General features: G+C 41.6%; 1 protein-coding gene across 1 annotated transcript in view; it reads left to right on the top strand.

Annotated features, from left to right (window-relative positions):
- BRIP1 (BRCA1 interacting helicase 1) overlaps window positions 1–22,086 on the top strand; it is a 386,982-nt gene that overhangs the window by 23,530 nt on the left and 341,366 nt on the right. Inside the window, exons 4-6 of the mRNA XM_040336928.1 lie at window positions 5,208–5,372; window positions 9,397–9,527; window positions 17,198–17,341. Coding sequence (XP_040192862.1) covers window positions 5,208–5,372; window positions 9,397–9,527; window positions 17,198–17,341 — 440 coding nt within the window. The remainder of the gene's footprint in view (window positions 1–5,207; window positions 5,373–9,396; window positions 9,528–17,197; window positions 17,342–22,086) is intronic.

The following is a 22,086-nucleotide window of genomic DNA, read 5'->3' as shown; positions in this document are numbered from 1 at the left end:
GTCACATTCTGGAGTAGTCTCGCTGTGAATGTCACATTCTGGAGTAGTCTCGTTGTGAATGTCACATTCTGGAGTAGTCTCAGTGGTAACGCCACAATCTGCTGGAGTCTTAGTGGGAAAGTTACGTTCTGCCTGAGTCTCAACAGAATCGTTGCACACTGAAGGAGTCTTCATGTGAATGACACGTGGTTGATTTAAAGAAATTCCCAACTTTTGGGCTATTTTCTTTGCCAACAGAGCTACACCCTGTTCATTTAAAGCGGGGGTTCACCCTATTAATAAAATTTTTTTTTTTTTTTCCTCTAGCATAAAATGAGGCATAGTAGCGCGAGCTACAGTATGCCAGTCTTTATTTTTTTAGCCCGTACTCACTGTGCAATCGTAGAGAGAAGATTCTGACTCCCCGCAGGGGGAATGGGTGTTCCTATGGAGAGGGAAGGTGATTGACGGCCGGCTCTGGCACGTCACGCTTCTCCGGAAATAGCCGAAATAGGACTTGGCGCTTCACGGCGCCTGCGCATAGTCTGTGCGCAGGCGCCGTGAAGAGCCGAGACCTACTCCGGCTATCTTCGGGGAGCGTGACGTGCCAAAGCCGGCCGTCAATCATGCTGCCTTTGGATTGGAACGCCCATTCCCCGCGGGGAGTCGGAATCGTCTCGCTAGGATTGGAGAGTGAGTACCGGGCTAAAAAAATAAATACAGGCATACTGTAGCTCACGCTACTATGCCTAATTTAATGATAGAAAGTTGTTAATAAGGGTGAACCACCGCTTTAAGTGCAGTCCATCCCTGCTGTAGAGCAAGTAACCAATTGAAAAGTCAGTCCAGGTCTCCATGTAGCCAAACCCCTCCTTCCTGCACCAGTTGTTCAGCCTCCTGCTAAGCTCCCTAAACTCCTGCTGCCTCCTTGGTGCGGCTCGAGGTACAGGCAGTATTTCTGAAAATACTGCCTTGGAGGTTCTTTCTTCAGTATAGCTCCTAAGTCCCTGAAATCATTTTGTAGGGCACTCCATTTTCTTCTAATGTCGTCGTTGGTTCCAATATGTACCATGACACCTGCGTCCTCCCCAGCCGCATTCAACAATCCGTCCATCCGATCTGCAATGTCCCGAACTCGTGCAACCGGGAAACAATATACCGTTCGTTAATCACCGTCATTCTGACAGATTGCCCTCTCTGTCCCTCTAATGATAGAATCCCCTACTACCAGGATCTGCCTATCATTTTCTGTAAGCTTGCCCTCATCTTCATGGGAGGAGATATTCCCATGGCTGTCCTGTTTTTTTTTGGTGGGTTCCCAACATGTACGTCACATTGTGCTGGAGTTTCAACATGAATGTGACATTCAGGTGGTGTCTCCATGTGAACCTCACATGCTGGTAAAGTCTCTGTGTGAACCTTAGTTTAGTTATTTTAAAGTGTGTTTTTTTAGTTTTGGATAGAGTGGAGAGAGATTAGAAACACCTGACAGGTTTTATTGCTGTCTGTGCCCCCAATACAGAGTTTCACCCTCTCTATCTATTCTATCTGCTTCATTGAAAGTGAAGGTAAACAAAAATCCCAAATTTTAGGTTGTTCCCTAGAAAAGGAATAGAGGGATAAACTTCCATTGGGGACACTAGCCTTGGTGACCTTGGAGTCCCCAAGAAATTTCCTTAAATTGCAAGGATTTCCTCTTACTTTCTGTTTGGCTATAGGACAGAAAGTGAAGGGAAATCTCTACAATATGACACAGATAGTGGAAAAAACTGGGGTTCTTTACCCCAACCCCTAAAAAATTGTTTTTGCTATAGTTCTACTTTAGCAAAATGACGGGCGCAGTGCCTGTATTATCCTGACTGGACATTGTATGGCGTCCAGCAGGATAAGCCGATAGCGCGTGCCCGCGGGGGCATGCAGCACAGTGATCGTGGTGTGGTTTGTCAGTCAAACACACCACATCTCCGATCTAGGTAAAGAGCCTATGACGTAGGCTCTTTACCATGTGATCAGCTTGTCCAATCACATGGGTTTGCACATTATCAGTGCAGACCCATTGAGGATGCCCACCAGGGATGGCATTCTGTGCCTATTAGTGATGCCTGCCAGTGCCTCCTGATCAGTGCCATCTCAGTGCCACCAATCATTGTTGCGTATAAGTGCCCATCAGTGCTGCTTATCAGTGCTGCATATAAGTGCCACATAATTGCCACCTCATCAGTGGCAATCAGTACGGCCTCATCAGTACCTGTTAGTGCTCATCAGTGAAGCTGAAAACGTGCTTATTTACAATTTTTTTCCGATCTTTTTTAATTTTGTAGCGCAAAAAATGAAAACCTTTAGAGGTGATCAAGTGGCACCAAAAGAAAGCTATTTGTGGGATATATATATATATATATATATAAATATTTGGTTTGGGTACAGTGTTGCATGACCGTGCAATTGTCATTCAAAATGCGACAGCGCTGAAAATTGGCCTAAGCAGGAAGGGGGTGAAAGTGCCTGGTATTGAAGTGGTTACCTTTATAAAATTAAGTAGTGCAGTTATGTGCCTTGCCTCGTAGCAATCTGTGAAGTATATTCTTTTGGTTCTTGGTTGGTCTCAATTTGTAATTGCACTTGCCATATTTCTGTTTGGAAGGCTTTCCTTATTTCATCTGCTAATTAAGGTGTGTATTTTATTGATGTGGATAGCAATGGCTTGTCTTCTGTATAATCAAAGAATATGTAGTATAACCCCTGCATTTTGTAAGTAATGTTTTTGGGCCAGATCCACATAGATGTAGAACGGCGCAGCGTATCAGAGATACGCTACGCCGCCGTACCTTACCTGGCGCATTTTTGAATCCTCAGCGAGTTCGCGCCGTAGGTTACGGCGGCATAGTGTATTTCTGTCGGCGGATTTGAAATTGGGCGGGTTGGGGGCGGGTTTCATTTAAATGAAGCGCGTCCCCGCGCCGAATGAACTGCGCATGCGTCGTCCCGAAATTTCCCGACGTGCATTGCGCTAAATGAAGACGCTAAACTTAACTTAGACGTGAGTTACGTCCATCCCTATTCACGGACGACTTGCGCAAAAAAAAAAATATTCAAATTTCGACGCGGGAACGACGGCCATACTTAACATGGCAAGTCTACCTATACGCCGCACAATACCAGCTTTAACTATACGCCGGAAAAAGCCGACTACAGACGACGTTAGAAAATGCGACGGCCGCGCGTACGTTCGTGGATCGTCGTAAATCGCTAATTTGCATACCTGACGCGGAAAACGCCACCCAGCGGACACCGAAGTATTGCATCTTAGATCCGAAGGCGTACACCTGTCGGATCTAACCCAGAAGCCGTCGTATCTTGTTTTGAGGATTCAAAACAACGATACGACGTGGGAAATTTGAAAGTACACCGGCGTATCAGTAGATACGCCGGCGTACTTTGTCTGTGGATCTGGCCCTTTGAGTTTAGGACACGATGGCTTGAATTCAGTACAGTTAGTGTTTCTCTCCTGATCAGAGAATGTAGCTTCCTGTGTGTTTTTTTTTTTTTTTTTTTTTTTGGGTTCCCAGGAGGTTACATGTGTGAGGTTTTAGGGCTGCTGTGGGAATAGCAAGCACAGGTGTACACAAACCAGGAAGACTCAAATGTTTCATAGCGCAACGTGTGAGTTGACCAGATATAACACATATAGAAACTTGAGAGCAGTAAACATCTGAGATCACTCTACCTTCATGTTCATTCACTTTATAAAGAATGGAATGTCACCTTTCTGTGGTGTATATATTGAGGCTTCGTACTATAGTTGTCACTGCTATGTGATCCTACAGATTCCTCTTATCGTACCCAGTTGTGTTCTTTGTTATCACCTTAGGTGATTTAACACATCTTAAACCTTTACCCTGAATAGTACAATTATTCAGAACCAGGTCTGAGTCAGTGGGGAGAAAAAGGAATGGGGTATATAAAGAGGTTATCTAGTCAAAGCATGAATAACGCTCTCAGGGAATTTTAAAGGTTTTACATTTATAATTTGCTTTTTAAGGCTCCAATGCTTCTCAATCAACTTGCTATATCATGTCAACCTTTCTAATATCAGCGGTAGAATAGGCCTTTGTTATAACTCTAACCATTAGAAGTTTGCCTCTGTTCATTTTAAACCAAAATCAGATGGAAATAAAGTAAATCTAACAAAACTATTTTTTCTGGATGTATAGATTTGCATTTTTTTTAATGCAGTTAAATAAGCTAGGTAATCAGGATTAATACTAATTATCTGTCTGATTCTTGTAGATAGGGCTATCTGCATCATTTTATACACACATTCTGGCAAAATAAAATACAAATTGCATTTCAGCAGAAAACACCAAAGTTGTGAGATTTACCCAACTAGTGGATTGATTTCTCATCTCTAGTTTAAAGGGGTTGTAAAGGTTTGTTTTTTATTTTCTAGATTCCTTTTAAGCAAGTGCATTGTTGTTTCACTTACCTTTTTCCTTCTGATTTCCCTCCTAAAAGTTTTTTTTCCTTTGTCTGAATTTCTCACTTCCTGTTCCTCCTCCGTAAGCTTGTCCCCATTATCCGAGCCGTTCTGGCTGGGGGTAAGTCAGCCCCTCCCTTTGGACTACATCCCTGAACATTCACAGCGTCTCCCCGCAGGTATGTAGTCCCAAGGGAGGGTGCAAGCACGCTGACTAACCCCCAGCCAGAACTCTTTGGATGATGGGGGCAAGCTTACGGGAAGTGAGAAATTCAGACAAAGAAAAAAAAAATTTAGAAGGGAAATCGAAGGAAAAAGGTTAGTGAACCAAAAATGCACTAGCTTAAATTAACCTATTTTGAAAATAAAACCTTGCAAGAGAAGAGCAAAGGATATAAAGGCCACAGCTTAGCTTGAGCAGTTTAACAATGTCCAGTTATTGGCAGAATGCTTTTAGGTTTTATGCCTTCTGTTCATCTTGTATTTGACTAGAGTGCATAAAAATATAATTTAGTATCCTCCCTTTTTTTTTTTTTTCTTTTTTTTTTTTATGTCCCACGGGTGTCACATGTTTCTCTAAAGACCCGTGTGGACAGCAAATGCTTCACCATTGTAAGCAGGCATAAAACATGAAATATTAGTAATATTGTTCAGTTCTGTAAGCCTACAATTACACTGTACATTTGTTGTCAAAGATAAAACATTTTAGCACTTTAGTCATATTTCTATACAAATTTTATACTGTTGTTTATAGGAAAGCCTACAGATGAAGATCCGAACAAGAAAGACTGGAAAAAAGAAGAGGCTTTTTCCTGTGGCTGCACGTGTCATTCAAAGGCTCCAGATAGCAGTGTGGCATCCACATCTACGTCCTTAAGTAATGCTGGGCCCTCTTCTGTTGAATTTTCATCAAACATAGGTAAAATCAGACCACAAACTGAACACAGATCATTCATATTTTCTATTTAGTTTTCTTATCAGATATTCACGCATAGTTGGATGTCTATGTGAACACATGTGGCCCAGGGGTTTGGGGAAATAATTTTGGGGTGCTAAAAACAAGCGCTTGCACTTCTCTTTGATTCCTGTTTATACAAAACCAGAAATATTGAAAACCCTTAAGTTAAGTTTTAATCTACACCCTAGCAGTATATGTGAGCACCAAATGTTTATTAATGTATTCAGGTATTAGTTTGGCGGTTTAATAAATTTTTCTTAAAGCAGAACGAAATCCTCCTGTCCTTTACAGATATGGAAGCTGCCATCACAGCCTCTGATCTGCAGTTGCCATTGTGCTGCATATGTGCTAACCCAATACACCAGCCATTTGATGGCTCGATGAATAGGTTGAGAGCTAATATAAGCACACTACTCTACATGCCTCTAGTGTACCTGGTTGTGGAAAGACCCAACACATTAACTGTTTTCTAAAAACGGTTGCATTGAAGGTGTGCCGTGAATGATAACTGTCACAGTTGCTTTTTGCTCACAGCCGAAATGTCAAGCCATCAATGACTGTTCATCATGGTAAAACGGAGGCTAACATGGAAGCTTGCATGGCTGTAAAGGATTAAAAGGGTTTAATTTTGCTTTAAAAAAAGGCATTTGTACACAAGCAAGTACATAAGGTTTTAACGCACAGCGAGGAGTTAGATTTTCACTGATAAAATTCTGACTGGCGGTAACTGAACCATGTTGCTATCAATTAAAGGGTAACTCCACTTTACTTTCATGGGAAAAAAATAGCATAAAAAAAAATATATAGCATATCCAACTGCGACACAGTTTGTAATTGAATGTTATTTAAAAATATACCTTTCCTTTTTAATCAGCAGTGCTGTAATTTTCTGTAAATTAAATATGGCTACATGGAGGTGTTCTGTACACAGAGTGTGTACACAATCCCCCCCAGAAATATAATTGGGTAAGATACTCCCAATAGGAAATTGCGTGTAAAATAATGCAGCTGTTTTCATTAGTGCCCTGCAGGTTCAGCAGCTGGTTGATAATTATGAAACCACTCCCATTATACTCAATTAGCACATGGGCACAGAGAAGCAAACAATGATTTCTTTAGAATAACAACAGGTAGGAATCTGCAACACAGTTTGGTAAAATCCTTGGCTCATCCAGAGGGAAATGTTTATTTCTCAACGAAAGTGGAGTTTATCTTTAATGTACTTTCTCTTCCGTTCATGGATGGACACAGCAGCCTTTGACCTTAGGGTTATATCCGCTTCCTTCAGGAAACTCTCCTGAAGGAAGCAGATATAACCCTAAGGTCAAAGGCTGCTGTGTCCGTCCATGACCTCAAAGAAATGGATTTTACGGTGAGTACAAAAATCCTATTATTTTAATTTGGCTAAATGCATTTCAGGTGCAGCAAAACAAAAGATGATCAATATCAGTATATTAATAATAACAGTCCAAAGAAAAACCTGTTCTTTGCCAACGGCTGCAGAACTGGGCCCTTGCTCTTTGTGTGAAAGCTGAGATCTGAGCTAGCGCTCTGCAAGTAGCGGGGAATATAAGTTCTGCTAATTGCTTGTCAGACATCTGTAGAGAGTCCACTGCTTCCCCATGAAGAGCATGGAATTCACTCTGCAACATGCTGGCAGGGTCCATGCTTTCTACTCGGGCTGTGGAATCCAACAGCAAGACATTGATTACCTTTATTTTGATGCAACTGGAATGTGTTTGGCAAATTTTAAAATGAGAGTTCAGTTGGGCTTTAAAAACTTTTAAACTGATTTACTGTCATTAACTACTTCAGCGCCGGAAGATTTACCAAACCCTTCATCACCAGGTCATTTTTTGCGATACGGCACTGCGTTACTTTAACTGACAATTGCGCGGTTGTGCGACGCTGTACCCAAATACATTTTTTTTTGTTACATCAAATTGAGCTTTCTTTTGGTGGTTTTTGACCTCTGTGTTTTTTTTTTTATTCCGCTTTAAACAAAAAAAGACAGACAATTGAGAGAAAAAAAAAAATGTTTACTTTCTGCTATAAAACATCTAATAACAAAATTATATTGATCTGTTGCAGAAATGTTACAGCGTCTACAGAATATGGGATAGCTTTAAAGAATTTTTTTTTTTTTCTATATATTTTTTTTTTTTTTTACCAGTAATGGCGACATCGTGGGGGACAAATCTGACAATAAGGCCCCTTTCACACTACTGCGACTTCAAGTTCGTGCGATTTTGCTGTGATTTGCGGCTGCGATTTCAGAGAATGCCTGTGTAAGTGGCATCAAAATCGGACCAAAGTAGTGCAGGGGCTACTTTGAAGTCGAACGACTTGAAGTCGTACTAATATGTCGTACTAATATGAATGGTTGTCATGCTACTTTGCCATCACAAATCGTGGGACAAGTCGTATAATTATTTTATAACTATAGGGGGGGGGGGTGCATTGGCTGTAAGAAGACAGAGAGCTGTGTTCCTGCTTAGCAGAAATACAGGATCTCTGTCTACCCTACTAGCAGAACAGCGGTCTACCTTGTTTACATAGGCATGCCGCCGTTCTGCCTCTCTCGTGAACAATTGGCGGGTCCTGGGGGTTCGCAGGACCCCACTTATTGGCTCCTGCTGTGTCCAAACCCAGAAGAGGCGATCGTCATATACATGGGGTGGTCGGCAACCGGTTAATACTTTTGTGAGTTGCTGACTTGGAACATTTATGCTGATCACGAGTCAGTGGAAAGCCCTGTGACAGCTAGGCAATTAGCATTTTCAGAAGGACATTTCAACAATTGCAGCCTACATATTTCCTTAATGACAGGTGAAGTAGAATCTATTTTGATGCAGGGAGAGTGATGCCATCTTTTGAAGAGACCATTGTGTAGGGCCGAGTTTTTCCAATACTAAGGCCTTGTACACACGGGCAAACATGTCCGATGAAAACGGTCCGCCGGACCGTTTTCAGCGGACATGCCCGCCCGGAGATTTCTGTATGATGGCTGTACACACCATCATACAGAAATCCGCGCGTACACGATATGCGGTGACGAGGCCGCGCGCGGCTCTGGAAGTTCAATGCTTCCACGCATACAAAATCTCTGTCCCGCTTTCCCAGTTGTACTTTTGCGTTGTCACCTTATCAATTGGCTCTTGATGGAGACAAAGTGCCTGTTTAATATGCACTATGCAGATATGGGCCACCATGTGGAAACCCATGTAACCACTACAGAACCAAGTGTTTATAGGAATTGGCTGCGAAAGAAGCTGTAAGAGATCAATAGCATTAAGGTGCTGCAAAGGATAAAAACACTGCAAAAACTGTGCTTATTATTATTTTTTTTAATAAAAAGACTTGTTTTTTTCACATTGCTTTGTCATACTAAAGACCATTTGGTTAGAGTTAAAGGAGAAGTGTGGAAATTAAAAGAACAAAACAAACATACATACTTAAATTCCAGCTGCAGCTGTCCCCCGTTGGCTCTAAACTAAGCATTAACTTGATCGCTCGTTTATCGGTCCACTGTGAGCAGAAAGTGATGAATGTCGGTCATCTGGGGCTGGGGAGGTCATGGGAATGGCTGCTCTAGGCTCTGTGTGGCGGTCTACGAGGCTAAGCCAGCTGCTGGTTGGGCATCTGAGTGGGTCCCCACATTATTGTCGGGATCCTTCCGGAGTCTGGACCAGTTGATTCAGATCACCCTGGACTGATCTGATTCTGTGTCACAGAAGAGCACAAGTAAGTGCACTCCTGTGACCCACAAGAGAAGTAAACGTTTTGGTCATACTTTTAATATCTACATTAAATTGTTCAAAAACATTTGTTTTATTTGGTTTGCTAACATTCGTAAGATTTGGAGAAATTTATTTTTGTACCTGTATGTCATATATGACTAATGTACGGTACTCGTGTTTTTTTATTTGCATATTTTTAGTTTTTTTTTTTTACTCCACTTTTATTCTCCCACACTCCCTTTTAGATACTAGAAGTAATACAAGTCTAGCTTCAAAGCTGTCTGCAAAAAAGCAAGCTTCTTTTACTTCAGATCAGGACGATAATGATTTTCAAATGGATAGAAAACGCATCCGGCAATCACCTCTTGAACAGCAGGTAATGAAATCCTAGTTTTGGATTGCTCTACAGATAAGTATTTATTTAGTTCTCTTATCCCCCCTGTGAGTTGGTAAGGTCATTACACACCCTCTATATCGAGTTATGTTACTGTTACCAATTACAAATGGCTTCATTATTGCCGCGCACAAAGACATGTCAGGTGGAACAATGGCTTGTTATCTGACAATGAATGTGAAAATGCAGTGGTCTAGGAGTTGGTGGTTACTCCCTTAACAGCTATTCTGCTAATTGTCAATCAAAATGAAAAATGACAGTTGCAATAGAATGACACATTTCTAATTGGGATTTCATTCAGTGCAAGTACATCGGAAAACCTATTCCTAGTTCTTCCCTCATTTCAGTATAATTCTGCAGCAGACGTTTTACTTAAAGCAAACCTGGCTGATTTTCTAGTCCTGCTTCAAGGAACATATATTTCTAGTTTGAAAGGAAACTGGTGCAATGCCAGATGCCTGGCTATCACAAATTTTTGCTTTCACTAACCTGAAACAAGTATGTGGCATGTAAAGCCAAATTATTGGTCTGCATATATATTCTGGATTGGTGACTCAGTGTTGCAGCCATTTGATCAACCAGGAAAATAAAATGAAATAAGGACAGGTGAACAAAGTTGGCAAATGCATGTCTCTCCTCAGAAGCTTCCTTTACACTGAAAACCCTCTTCTGTGTTTCTCTAACGTTTCAAATTTTAGAAGGTAAACTCTGGCTACCTTCAGTCTGAGTTTCCCTAATGACTGCCAATGGATCCCTTTTGAATTGTGGTTTTTTTTTCAGATAAATACTTTTTTTTTTTAGTGCATAATTTGTGATTTCTGATATTGAGCAATGCCTATAGTTTTAAAGGGGAGGTTCACCCTAATGAACAACATAAGCTATAACAACCAGGCTCAGGCCGATTTTGCACAAATCGTTTTTAAAATGTTTTAAAAACGATTGCTTACCTTTGTTCTGACTATGTCAGCTGCCACTTCCTGGTTGGGATCCCGCAGAAGTGGGCGTGTCCCTTCGTCGCCGCATTGTTTCCTGGGATTACTCTGCAGGGTCTCGTGAAACTGCAGAGGATGAGAATCTTTTGGCTGCAGCATGTCAGGTGCCAAGGGCGGATCCAATTCCTCAGCTGCTCAATTCGTTCTGAGAGAAAGGATTAGTTCAGTTGTGTGTCAGCACAACGGGGCGGGTCATTATGACGCCGGCCGTTGCGATGGCAACTGAGCAGTGTTGACAGCGCGGCTCGCCGTCAAAACTGCACATGCGCGGGAAAGAGCATCCCGGATGAAAGTCCTGTGGGGCTTCAGACTGCCAGGACATAAGATGGAAACGTCAGAAGGAACATTTCTAAAAGGCAGAAATTGCTCATTGCTCAAAAAAAACCCTTAGAAACGCTGGAGGAACCTTAGTTGAGAAACCCTGCCTTAGGCTGACGGGTCTGCTTTAATTTCATGCCTAGTTTTGCATTATAAAATATTGCACAATATCAAATAATTTGGCTGTTGTGCAAGTGCTCTGAAGGAGCAGGGAGGTAGCAAAAAAGCAAAAATGGTGAAGGTATACCTTGTTGGGGCGTAAACAGACACTGGGCAATTTGCAATTTGCCCTGAAATGGTAAAGTTGCCATGTCTATTTTAAAGGGGAATTTAATTGTTTATTGTATACATTTTATTTATGTCATCATTACTTGTGTTGCTCTCAGTATTTAAAGTGGATGTAAACCTATTGATGTCACAATGTACAGTATAAGATTTCCTATCATCTGTACCCAGTCTTGCCACAAAGAGTTAATCCAGCTCGGAGCAATCCTCTTTTTCTCTTTTTTTCATTGAGATAAACAGACAAACAGGAGGAAAATGTTGTCCGTTCTTCCCCCTTGCTGTGAATGACAGGTTATTTGCATATCTCATGCACTAGCCTGATTATTATTATTTTTTAATTCCCATCCCCACTCCTTTTCTGAAGTCATGTGGTTACTTTTCTGGATTTTGACTGGATGTTAGTGATCATAGCAAAATTTTGTGTAAAGAATACATAGGAGAAAATGCATGTTGACAAGGGGAGTGTAGAGGTGGGCAGGGAGTCTACTGACATCACAACTCCACCCACCGAGCTCCAGACAACAGACCCACCCACAGAATCTGCAGTTTTTAAGTTATTACAGAGAGGAGACATGAGACATTTGACAGGTGAGGATACATGCAGGAGGCATCTATATCCTTATAGATCAGCACTATGGCAGTAGTTTAGAAAGGATGAGAGTGGGTTTACATCCACTTTAAGTACTCCTGTATTAAATGTATGTTACATAAAAAAAAGTTATACACAGGTAAAAAATGTGTTTAAAAAAAAAAAATAAAAGCTTAAAAACAAACACTTTTGTGGGTAAAATCAAAAAGGGGGGGGGGGGAATGTAATGTAGCATATACAATTGCGACATAAGCCATTTTTGTAATTAAATATTATTAAAAATTACCTTTTCATTTTCAACCTGCAGCTCTGTAATTTTATGAAAACTCAATGCAATGTGGCTACCTGTACACAGAATGTGTACAAAATGTCCCCCAGAAACATAATTTCCTGCTTGTGTGATTGGCTCACTGATCTTTACCAGAAGTCTACACTAAGATACCAATCCGATTTCAGGCATCCCCTGCAACACAAATGTTATTTTTGCTAAGATACTCCCAATAGCAAATAACATCTAAAAAGATGCAGACCCAGCAGCTTTCCTCATTAGAGCCCTGCAGGTGCAGCAGCTGGTTTATAATTCTGAAACCACTCCCATTAGATACACTTTCCCACATGGAGACAGACAAAAACAGAGGGATTTCTTCTAAATAACAAAAACTTTCTGTGCTGCAGCAGCCCCCGAGAGCCCCACTTTTTCTAACTTCAATTTGATTGTTCCAGCGATGGGGTCGAGCACAGCAGCTCCAGCCGTTGTCTGGGGTCCTCATTGGATAGATTGATAAAGCCATTGGCTCCTGCTGCTGTCAATCAATGGAAAACGGCTCTCTGTGGGGGCACTCGATAAAGAGGAGGAGCCAAGAGCACCACCGGGGGGGACCCCAGAAAAGGAGAATCGGGCTGCTCTGTGCACAGAGCAGACAAGTATAACATGTTTGTTATTAAATAAAAAAAAAAACAGAACCTTTACAATCACTTTGCTTGCTATGTAAATAATGTAATGTTTAGGAACATGTGCACTTTAAAAGAGATACAGTATCTCACAAATGTGAACACACCCCTCACATTTTTGTAAATATTTTATTATATCTTTTCATGTGACAACACTGAAGAAATTACACTTTGCTACAATGTATAACAGTGTAAAATTGCTGTCCCCTCAAAATAACTCAACACACAGCCATTAATGTCTAAACCGCTGGCAACAAAAGTGAGTACACCCCTAAGTGAAATAGTCCAAATTTGGCCCAAAGTGTCAATATTTTGTGTGGCCACCATTATTTTCCAGCACTGCCTTAACCTTCTTGGGAATGGAGTTCACCAGAGCTTCACAGGTCGCAACTGGAGTTCTCTTCCACTCCTCCATAACATCACAGAGCTGGTGGATAGTAGAGACCTTGCACTCCCCCCACCTTCCGTTTGGGGATGCTCAATAGGGTTTAGGTCTGGAGACATGCTTGGCCAGTACATCACCTTTACCCTTAGCTTCTTTAGCAAGGCAGTGGTCGTCTTGGAGATGTGTTTGGGGTCGTTATCATGTTGGAATACTGCCCTGCGGCCCAATCTCCGAAGGGAGAGGATCATGCTCTGCTTCAGTATGTCACAGTACATGTTGGCATTCATGGTTCCCTCAATGAACTGTACCTCCCCAGTGCCGGCAGCACTCATGCAGCCCCAGACCATGACACTCCCACCACCATGCTTGACGGTAGGCAAGACACACTTGTCTTTGTACTCTTTATCTGGTTGCTGCAACACACGCTTGACACCATCTGAACCGAATACGTTTATCTCGGTCTCATCAGACCACAGATTATGGTTCCAGTAATCCATGTCCTTAGTCTGCTTGTCCTCCGCAAACTGCAGGCTTTCTTGTGCATCATCTTTAGAAGACGCTTCCTTCTAGGAAGGCAGCCATGCATACCAATTTAATGCAGTGTGCGGCATATGGTCTGAGCACTGACAGGCTGACCCCCTACCCCTTCAACCTCTGCAGCAATGCTGGCAGCACTCAGCAATCACAACCTCTGGAGATGACGCTGAGCATGTGCACTCAATTTCTTTGGTCAACCATGGCAAGGCCTGTTCTAAGTGGAACCTGTCCTGTTGGCACCACTGTATGGTATTGGCCACCGTGCTGCAGCTCAGTTTCAGGGTCTTGGCAATCTTCTTATAGCCTAGGCCATCTTTTATGTAGAGCAACAATAAAATTTTTTCAGATCCTCAGAGTTCTTTGCCAAGAGGTGCCATGTTGAACTTTTAGTGACCAGTATGAGAAAGTGAGAGAGATGACACCAAATTTACCACACCTGCTCCCCATTCACACCTGAGATCTTGTAACGCCAACGAGTCACATAACACTGGGGAGCCAAAATGGCTAATTGTGCCCAATTTGGATTTTTTCACCTAGGGGTGTACTTGCTTTTGTTGCCAGTGGTTAAGACATTAATGGCTGTGTGTTGAGTTATTTTGAGGGAACAGAAAATGTACACTGTTATACAAGCCATACACTCAGTAGTTTACAGTATAGCAAAGTGTAATTTCATCAGTGTTGTCACATGAAAAGATATAATAAAATATTTACAAAAATGTGAGGGGTGAGACACTTTTGTGAGACACTGTAGATTCCATATTTTAACCACTTAACCACTTGACCACCGCCCCATGTCAAAAAGACGTCCTGTTTTTAAAGTTGAATATCTCGATAACGGCAGCAGCTGCTGCCACAACCGAGATATTCATATTTTCAGGGGGCGGTGGTGTACACGATAACGGCGGTCTCCGCGGCGGATTCGCCGCGAGATCGCCGTTATCGGTGGCGGAAGAGGGGCCCCCCCTCTCCCGCGCCCTCCGCCGCTTACCGGAGCCGTCGGTAGCGGCGGAGGGGATCGGATGTGTCCGGCAGCTGAGCGGGGACGGGACTGAAGGAGAAATCTCCTTCACCCGTCCTCATAGCTCTGCTGGGCGGAAGTGACGTCAAAACGTCAGTCCCGCCCAGCCTCTTAAAGAAACATTTTTTTTTTTGTCATTTGAAAAAATGACATTTTTTTATTTTTTTTATTTTTTTTGCATTTAAGTGTAAATATGAGATCTGAGGTCTTTTTGACCCCAGATCTCATATTTAAGAGGACCTGTCATGCTTTTTTCTATTACAAGGGATGTTTACATTCCTTGTAATAGGAATAAAAGTGATCAATTTTTTTTTTTTTTTATTTCAGTGTAAAAAATTATAAAACTAAATAAAAATAAATAAGAAAACAAAAAATTTTTTTTTTAAAGCGCCCCATCCCGACGAGCTCGGGCGCAGAAGCAAACGCATACGCGAGTAGCGCCCGCATATGAAAACGGTATTCAAACCACACAAGTGAGGTATCGCCGTGATCGTTAGAGTGAGAGCAATAATTCTAGCCCTAGACCTACTCTGCAACTCAAAAAATGCAACCTGTAGAATTTTTTAAACGTCGCCTATCGAGATTTTTAAGGGTAAAAGTTTGACGCCATGCCACGAGCGGGCGCAATTTTTAAGCGTGACATGTTGGGTATCATTTTACTCGGCGTAACATTATCTTTCACAATATATAAAACAATTGGGCAAAATGTATTGTTGTCTTATTTTTTAATTCAAAAAAGTGATTTTTATCCAAAAAAAGTGCGCTTGTAAGACCGCTGCGCAAATACGGTGTGACAAAAAGTATTGCAATGACTGCCATTTTATTCCCTAGGATGTCTGCTAAAAAAAAATATATAATGTTTGGGGGTTCTGATTAATTTTCTAGCAAAAAATTTGTGATTTTCACATGAAGGAGAGAAGTGCCAGAATAGGCCTGGTGGTCAAGTGGTTAAGGACCTGGCCAGTTTTTTGCGATTCGGCACTGCGTCGATTTAACTGACAATTGCGCAGTCATGCGACGTGGCTCCCAAACAAAATTGGCGTCCTTTTTTTCCCCACAAATAAAGCTTTCTTTTGGTGGTATTTGATCACCTCTGCGGTTTTTATGTTTTGCGCTATAAACAAAAATAGAGAGACAATTTTGAAAAAAATTCAATATTTTTTCCTTTTTGCTATAATAAATATCCCCCAATAAGCGTTTATCGATTGGATTGCGCAAAATTTATAGTGTTTACAAAATAGGGGATAGTTTTATTGTATTTTTATTAATATATTTTTTTTTTTTACTATTAATGGCGGCAATCAGCGATTCTTTTTTTTTTTTTTTTTCGTGACCGCAACATTATGGCGGACACATCGGACAATTTTTACACATTTTTGGGACAATTGTAATTTTCACAGCAAAAAATGCTATACAAATGCATTGTTTACTGTGAAAATGACAATTGCAGTTAACCACTAGGGGGCACTGACGGGGTTAAGTGTGACCTCCATATGTGTTTATAACTGTAAGGGGGCGGGGCTGGGCGTGTGACTTCATTGATCGTGCTTCCCTATATCAGGAAAAACACGATCAATAACAGCGCCACAGTGAAGAACGAGGAAGCTGTGTTTACACACAGCTCTCCTCGTTCTTCAGCTCCGGGGACCGATCGGGTCCGTGGGTCGCGGTCACGGAGCGCGTGCCCGCGACCCACGGCTGGGCACTTAAAGAGGACGTACACGTGCTTGTGCCCAGCCGTGCCATTCTGCCGACGTATATGTGCAGGAGGCGGTCTTTAAGTGGTTAAGTGACAGTATGAAATTGTGGTGACTTTATAAAAAAAAACTTAGTACAGCGAGCAACAGCGAGCAATAAGAGCAATTTCCTTAAAGCAGAGGTTCACCCTAAAACAATTATATACCGTTACATCCAGCATACTGCTGACATCTACAGTATGCTGGTTTTTTTTTTTTTTCCGCTGTACATACCTTCTTATAGTTCTTTTAACCTGGATTCCGGGTTCTCACTGCCCCAGGGAGTAGGCGTTCCTATGAAGATGCGTAGATGATGGACGTGCGGGTAAGGCGCGTCACGCGTTCCGAAAATAGACGAACTGGGACTCGGCTTTATACGGCACCTGCGCAGTCAGCTCTACACGGCAGGCGCCGTATAGAACCGAGTCCTAGTTCGTCTACCTTCGGAACGTGTGACGCGCCTTACCCGCACGTCAATCAACTATGCCTCTTCATAGGAACGCCTACTCCCCGTGAGAGTGAGAACTCGGAGCCGGATGAAAAGAACTATAAGACGGGAAGTACAGTGAAAAAAAAAAAAATACCAGCATACTGTACTGTAGATGTCGGCAGTATGCTGGATGTAATGGTATATAGATGATTTTTAGGGTGAACCTCCGCTTAAAATCAATGAATGTGCCATTTATTAACTCAATTGTGTAAAGCCATATTCTTATTATCTTTATCAAATAGTATTGGAATATAAATGTCTTTTTAGTCTTTTTAACATTATCAGTGCAAGTTTAGGGTTAATGAAGACAATATAGAAGTATCTTTATTTTGACTTACCGGTATGTTACAGACACGAAAACGGCGCTGTTTTGAAAAAGGTGTGCAATTTATTGATGACGATGATGATGATAATGTGGTATCACATAGCTATCAACAAGGAAGAGCTGACACTGCTAACTGTCTTGGTGAATCATCAGAGGCTACACCATGGCAAGTGAGTAACATAATTTCTTGTTATATTATCAGCACTGTCCAGTACGTTGGCAGGACTACCAGGAGACTGTGAGATTGCCTCTGTGACCCATTGGTTGTCATGGGAGTGACTTTCAACCTTGAAACACAAGCATTTGTAGTACCCAAGAGAGGGGATGACATATATATATATATATATTAGACTCCTCTGTAAAGGTGAAGTCTTATGGATTTTTTCATCTCCAGAACAGAATTCTGATGGGTTTAAATTCTAAATGGAATCTTACCCACTTTTCTGAATTCCCTCCTCTCTTTGGAGTCACTATTTTGATCTATATACATTCTTAAACACCATATGGACGATGTTTCATTTTGTTCTTACTTGTTGGTGCATCCTTTTGCTGCTGTATTTCTTGTGTTTTCTGTTTATTTTGATTAACAACTAGTATTGATATATTCCTATAGGTTTTTGTTGTATTTTGGCAATTTCGTACAATTTTTTTTTGTATTTTTCACATTACTATACTATGTATTACTGAGTCTGTGTGTGGGTGTCTCCCTTTTTTATACCTGTAATGGGCTTAGATACAGACAGGCTATGATTAAGTGCTGGCAACGCCCCCCGATTCGGTTTGCAGCAGAACTTGCGAACAGGCAAAACATTTGTACGAACATCATTGGTCTATAGGACACAAGCGTTAAAAAAAAAAGTGCTAATTTTAAAGGCTTATATGCAAGGTATTGTCATGAAAAGTGTTTGGGGACCTGGGTCCTGCCCCAGGGGACATGTATTGATACAAAAAAAACGTTTTAAAAACTGAAGCTTTTTCGAGAGCAGTGATTTTAATAATGCTTAAAGTGAAACACTAAAAGTTTTTTCTTGCCTGGTGGGTGTCTATAGTATGCCTGTAAAGTGGCACATTTTCCCCATGTTTAGGACAGTACCACAGCAAAATTAAATTTCTAAAGGGGGAAAAGACATAAAACTGATCGCGGCTGTAATGAATTGTCGGGTCTTGGCAATACAGATAAAACTCATTGAAAAAAAAAATGCATAGTTCCCCCCACCCCAGTCTATTATCAGGCCCTTTGGGTGTGACATGAATATTGAGGGGAACCCCAAACCAAAATTAAAAAATAAAAATTGCGTGGGGGTCCACCCAAATTCCATACCAGGCCCTTAAGGTCGGGTAAGGATTTTAAGGGGAACCCCATGCCAAAATTCAATACCAGACCCTTATCTGAGCATGCAACCTGGCAGGCCGCAGGAAAAGAGGTTAAGACGAGAGAGCGGGAGAGTATGCTTTGGGGTCTGGACCCCAAAGCACCTTGTCCTCATGTTGATGGGAACAAGGGCCTCATCCCCACAACCCTGCCCGGTGGTTGTGGGGGTCTGCGGGGGGCTTAGTGGAATCTGGAAGCCCCCTTTAATAAGGGGGACCCCCAGATCCTGCCCCCTATGTGAATTGTCAAGGGGTACATTGTAACCCTACTATTTCACCTAAAAAAATGACAAAAATGGAAGACAAAAAAACGAGACCGCTTGGGACAAGTCCTTTATTAAAAGAAAAAAGTCCAGCGATGTAGATCCATCTCGCTCAGACGACCGGAAAATAAAAAGCTTCAACGGATGCGCCTCCATCGAATGACGCTTTTCTCGCTCTGACAGCTCTTATATAGCAGATGGCGGGGCCACCCGGTGACATACATGGGTGACCCCGCCCCCTCTGACACCACGGGGAAACCGCAGTTTGGCAATGGCAATCCAAAACCAGAACAACGTGGTAGAAAATGGAAAACTACCATTTGAATGGATCGAAGAATAGCCAAAATGGCAAAAACTCTGCCAATGATCAGCTCCAGTGTGATCAAAGAAACAGTCTAAAGTTTCCTGTGAGTACTGTAACAATGAGAAGATGCCTATGTGAAGCCAAGCTATCGACAAGAAGCCCCTGTGAAGTCCCATTGTTGAAGAAACGACATGCTAAAGAGGTTATAATTTGCCAAAGAAAACCCTGGCTGGGAGAGAAAGGGCACAGCATTTTGTGGACTGATGAAAGCAAGATTTGTTCTTTTTGGGTGTAGGAATCATGGATTCAGTGCCGATCCTGACCTCCCTGGGGCCCTAAGCAAAATTACATGTCACATTAAAGTTGAGAAGCAGGGGGGGCGCTGCCGATATTGACATGTCCCATTGAACATTAAAGTTGAGAAGAGGGGGGGGGGGGGGGGGGGGTGTTCTGCTGTCGGAAGTGAGAAGCTAGGGGCGCTGGCTTCTTACCTCTTCTCCCATGCAGCCAGCGAGTTGAGAAGCGGGGTGAGGGGCCGAAAATGCCTTCTCACCAGGCGGGGCCTCTAGTAATTTGGAGGGCCTTCTGCAGCTTTGTGGGGCCCTAAGCGGCTTGCATAGTGAGCCTATCGGCCCTGCATGGATCAGTTTGAATACATCAAAATACTCGAAGCGCTCATGTTGCCTTATGCCGAAGAGGAAATGCCCTTGAAATGGGTATTCTACAAGGTGACAACCTGAAACAGACCAGTAAGCAAGCAGAATCTTGGTTCCAGAAAAGTAACGTTATAGAGTGGCCGATCCCCGGACCTTAATTCAATAAAAAAAACTTACAGGGTGACATAAGAAATGCTGTTTCTGAGGTAAAATTAAGAAATGCAGAGGATTTGTGGCATGTAGTGCAATTATCCTGGGCTGGAATACCTTTTCACAGGTACCAGAAGTTGGACTCCATGCAACACAGATGTGAAGCAGTTCTCGGAAACAGTGGTTGTACAACTAAATATTAGTTCAGTGATTCACAGGAAAGCTAAACCTTCAAGCATTTCTGTTTATACAGTAACTGTCTGAATTTGTAAAGAAAAATGCAGACACTGCTATTTTTTGGAAAAGCCTAATATTCCTTTTTCTTCGCTTTCTGTAAAGTAATAACAAATTTGAAACATTTTTCTTCACGTTTTGATTTGGAATAGACTGTGCAGTTTTCCCAATGCATTGTGCAGTTTTCCCAATGCATTTGTGTATATGGAATTAAAAGCTATAATAAGGATTTTGAGCTTTACTCACTTTTTTAAGCACACTATTATTTTTAACACAACTGTATATTGCTGTACAAATTTCCATTTTAATTAAAAAAACCTAAGAGCAAACGCATGAATAACTTCCATGCCATCACAAGGTGGTGCTGCAGATTTTCTTAACTCGTTGCTAGTATGGGAGATTGTGAAAGGTACTGGGCTTTGTGTTGAAATGCTGTTATTTGTTTAACTGCATAATGCACATGCAGTTTTTTTCGATAGATTGATATTTTATATATTTTTTACTTAACAGGTTTTCAAAATTCACTGTAATAAATATCATTTTATCATGTTACTGCATACCTAACTTTTGTATATCATTTATGTGCTCATTTATAATTCATTAAAGTTTAAAGCTATGAATTATGTTGGAGTCATATAAACTAGATAACAGTGAGTGGTTAGGGTATGGAGTGGTGTACGCCAGAAAATGTATGGTTTATTGATTTGTGGTCTAGACAGTTACTCAGAATAGTAATTTTATCAGTCCACTGGTTTTGTTTAATGTATCTTCTTTGCACAAACCAACATACAGAACTTAATATGTTAGTTGAACAAAGATGAGCTGAAAAAGTTACTCTGTTCATTTAGCAAAGCCTGCCTTTTTTCTGCTAGCTCCGTAATGTACACATTGTTTTTCCATGGGATCCATGAAATCACATGGTGGAAAGAGGAAATGGCCTAAATAACATGATGGATATTGTTTTAAATTAAGCTATAGAAAACACAAATTTCAACAGTTGAATATTTGCTACAACTAAAACTGATATTTAAGCTTTCTCTCATATGTCTAATAGTCTTTGCTGATGAACTCTTGGCACTTGAGCTCCCAAGTCTACACACTTGATGTGGTTGATACAATGGGCATCTCCCATTTGCCGTTTGTTTTATATGCTTATTTTATGGTAAATGCAACATTAGTAGGAAGGGGACATCAAGAGCTCTGGCTGTCACGATCTTGTGTAAGATGGGCATTAACGACGTCACGCAAAATTTACGTACCCGTACGTCTGTACTTTGACGCTAAATACTGGGGTTATGACAGCAGCTAGCTGGGATTCGCTGCAAGATCACTTTTATCTGCAGTGGGAGAGGTGCACACCCCCCTTCCGCCGTGCTCCGGTCATCTCCGCTGCTTACCGCACCCACCGGTAGCGGTGGAGACGATCGCGTCCTCACCTGTGGGTACATGGCTGTTGACTGAGGGGAAGAGGGCCCCTGCTTGGCTCCATGACATGGGAGGGCAGAAGCGATGTCAAACGTCACTTCCGCCCATAGCTCTTAAAGGGGAATTTTTTTTTATTGCATTTTAGTGTCAATATGAGATCTGAGGTCTTTTTGAACCCATATCTCATATTTAAGAGGGCCTGTCATACTTTCTTTTATATTACAAGTGATGTTTACATTCCTTGTAATAGGAATAAGTGACCCAAATTTTTTTTTTAAAGTCAAAATGAAATAAATTCAAGTAAAATAAATAAGAAAAAATGTAAATACATTTTTAAAGCACCCCGTCCCGATTAGCTTGCGCGCAGAAGCGAACGCATACATGAGTAGCACCCACATATGAAAACGGTGTTCAAACCACACATGAGGTATCGCCTCGATCGTTGGAGTGAGAGCAATAATTCTTGCCCTCCTCTGTAACTCAAAATTGGTAACATGTAGAAATTTTTAAAC

The sequence above is a fragment of the Rana temporaria genome, chromosome 2, assembly GCF_905171775.1.
Source record: "Rana temporaria chromosome 2, aRanTem1.1, whole genome shotgun sequence".
Taxonomy (NCBI): domain Eukaryota; kingdom Metazoa; phylum Chordata; class Amphibia; order Anura; family Ranidae; genus Rana; species Rana temporaria.
The sequence above is the reverse complement of the archived record's forward strand: the minus strand, read 5'-3'. Positions and strand labels throughout refer to the sequence as shown.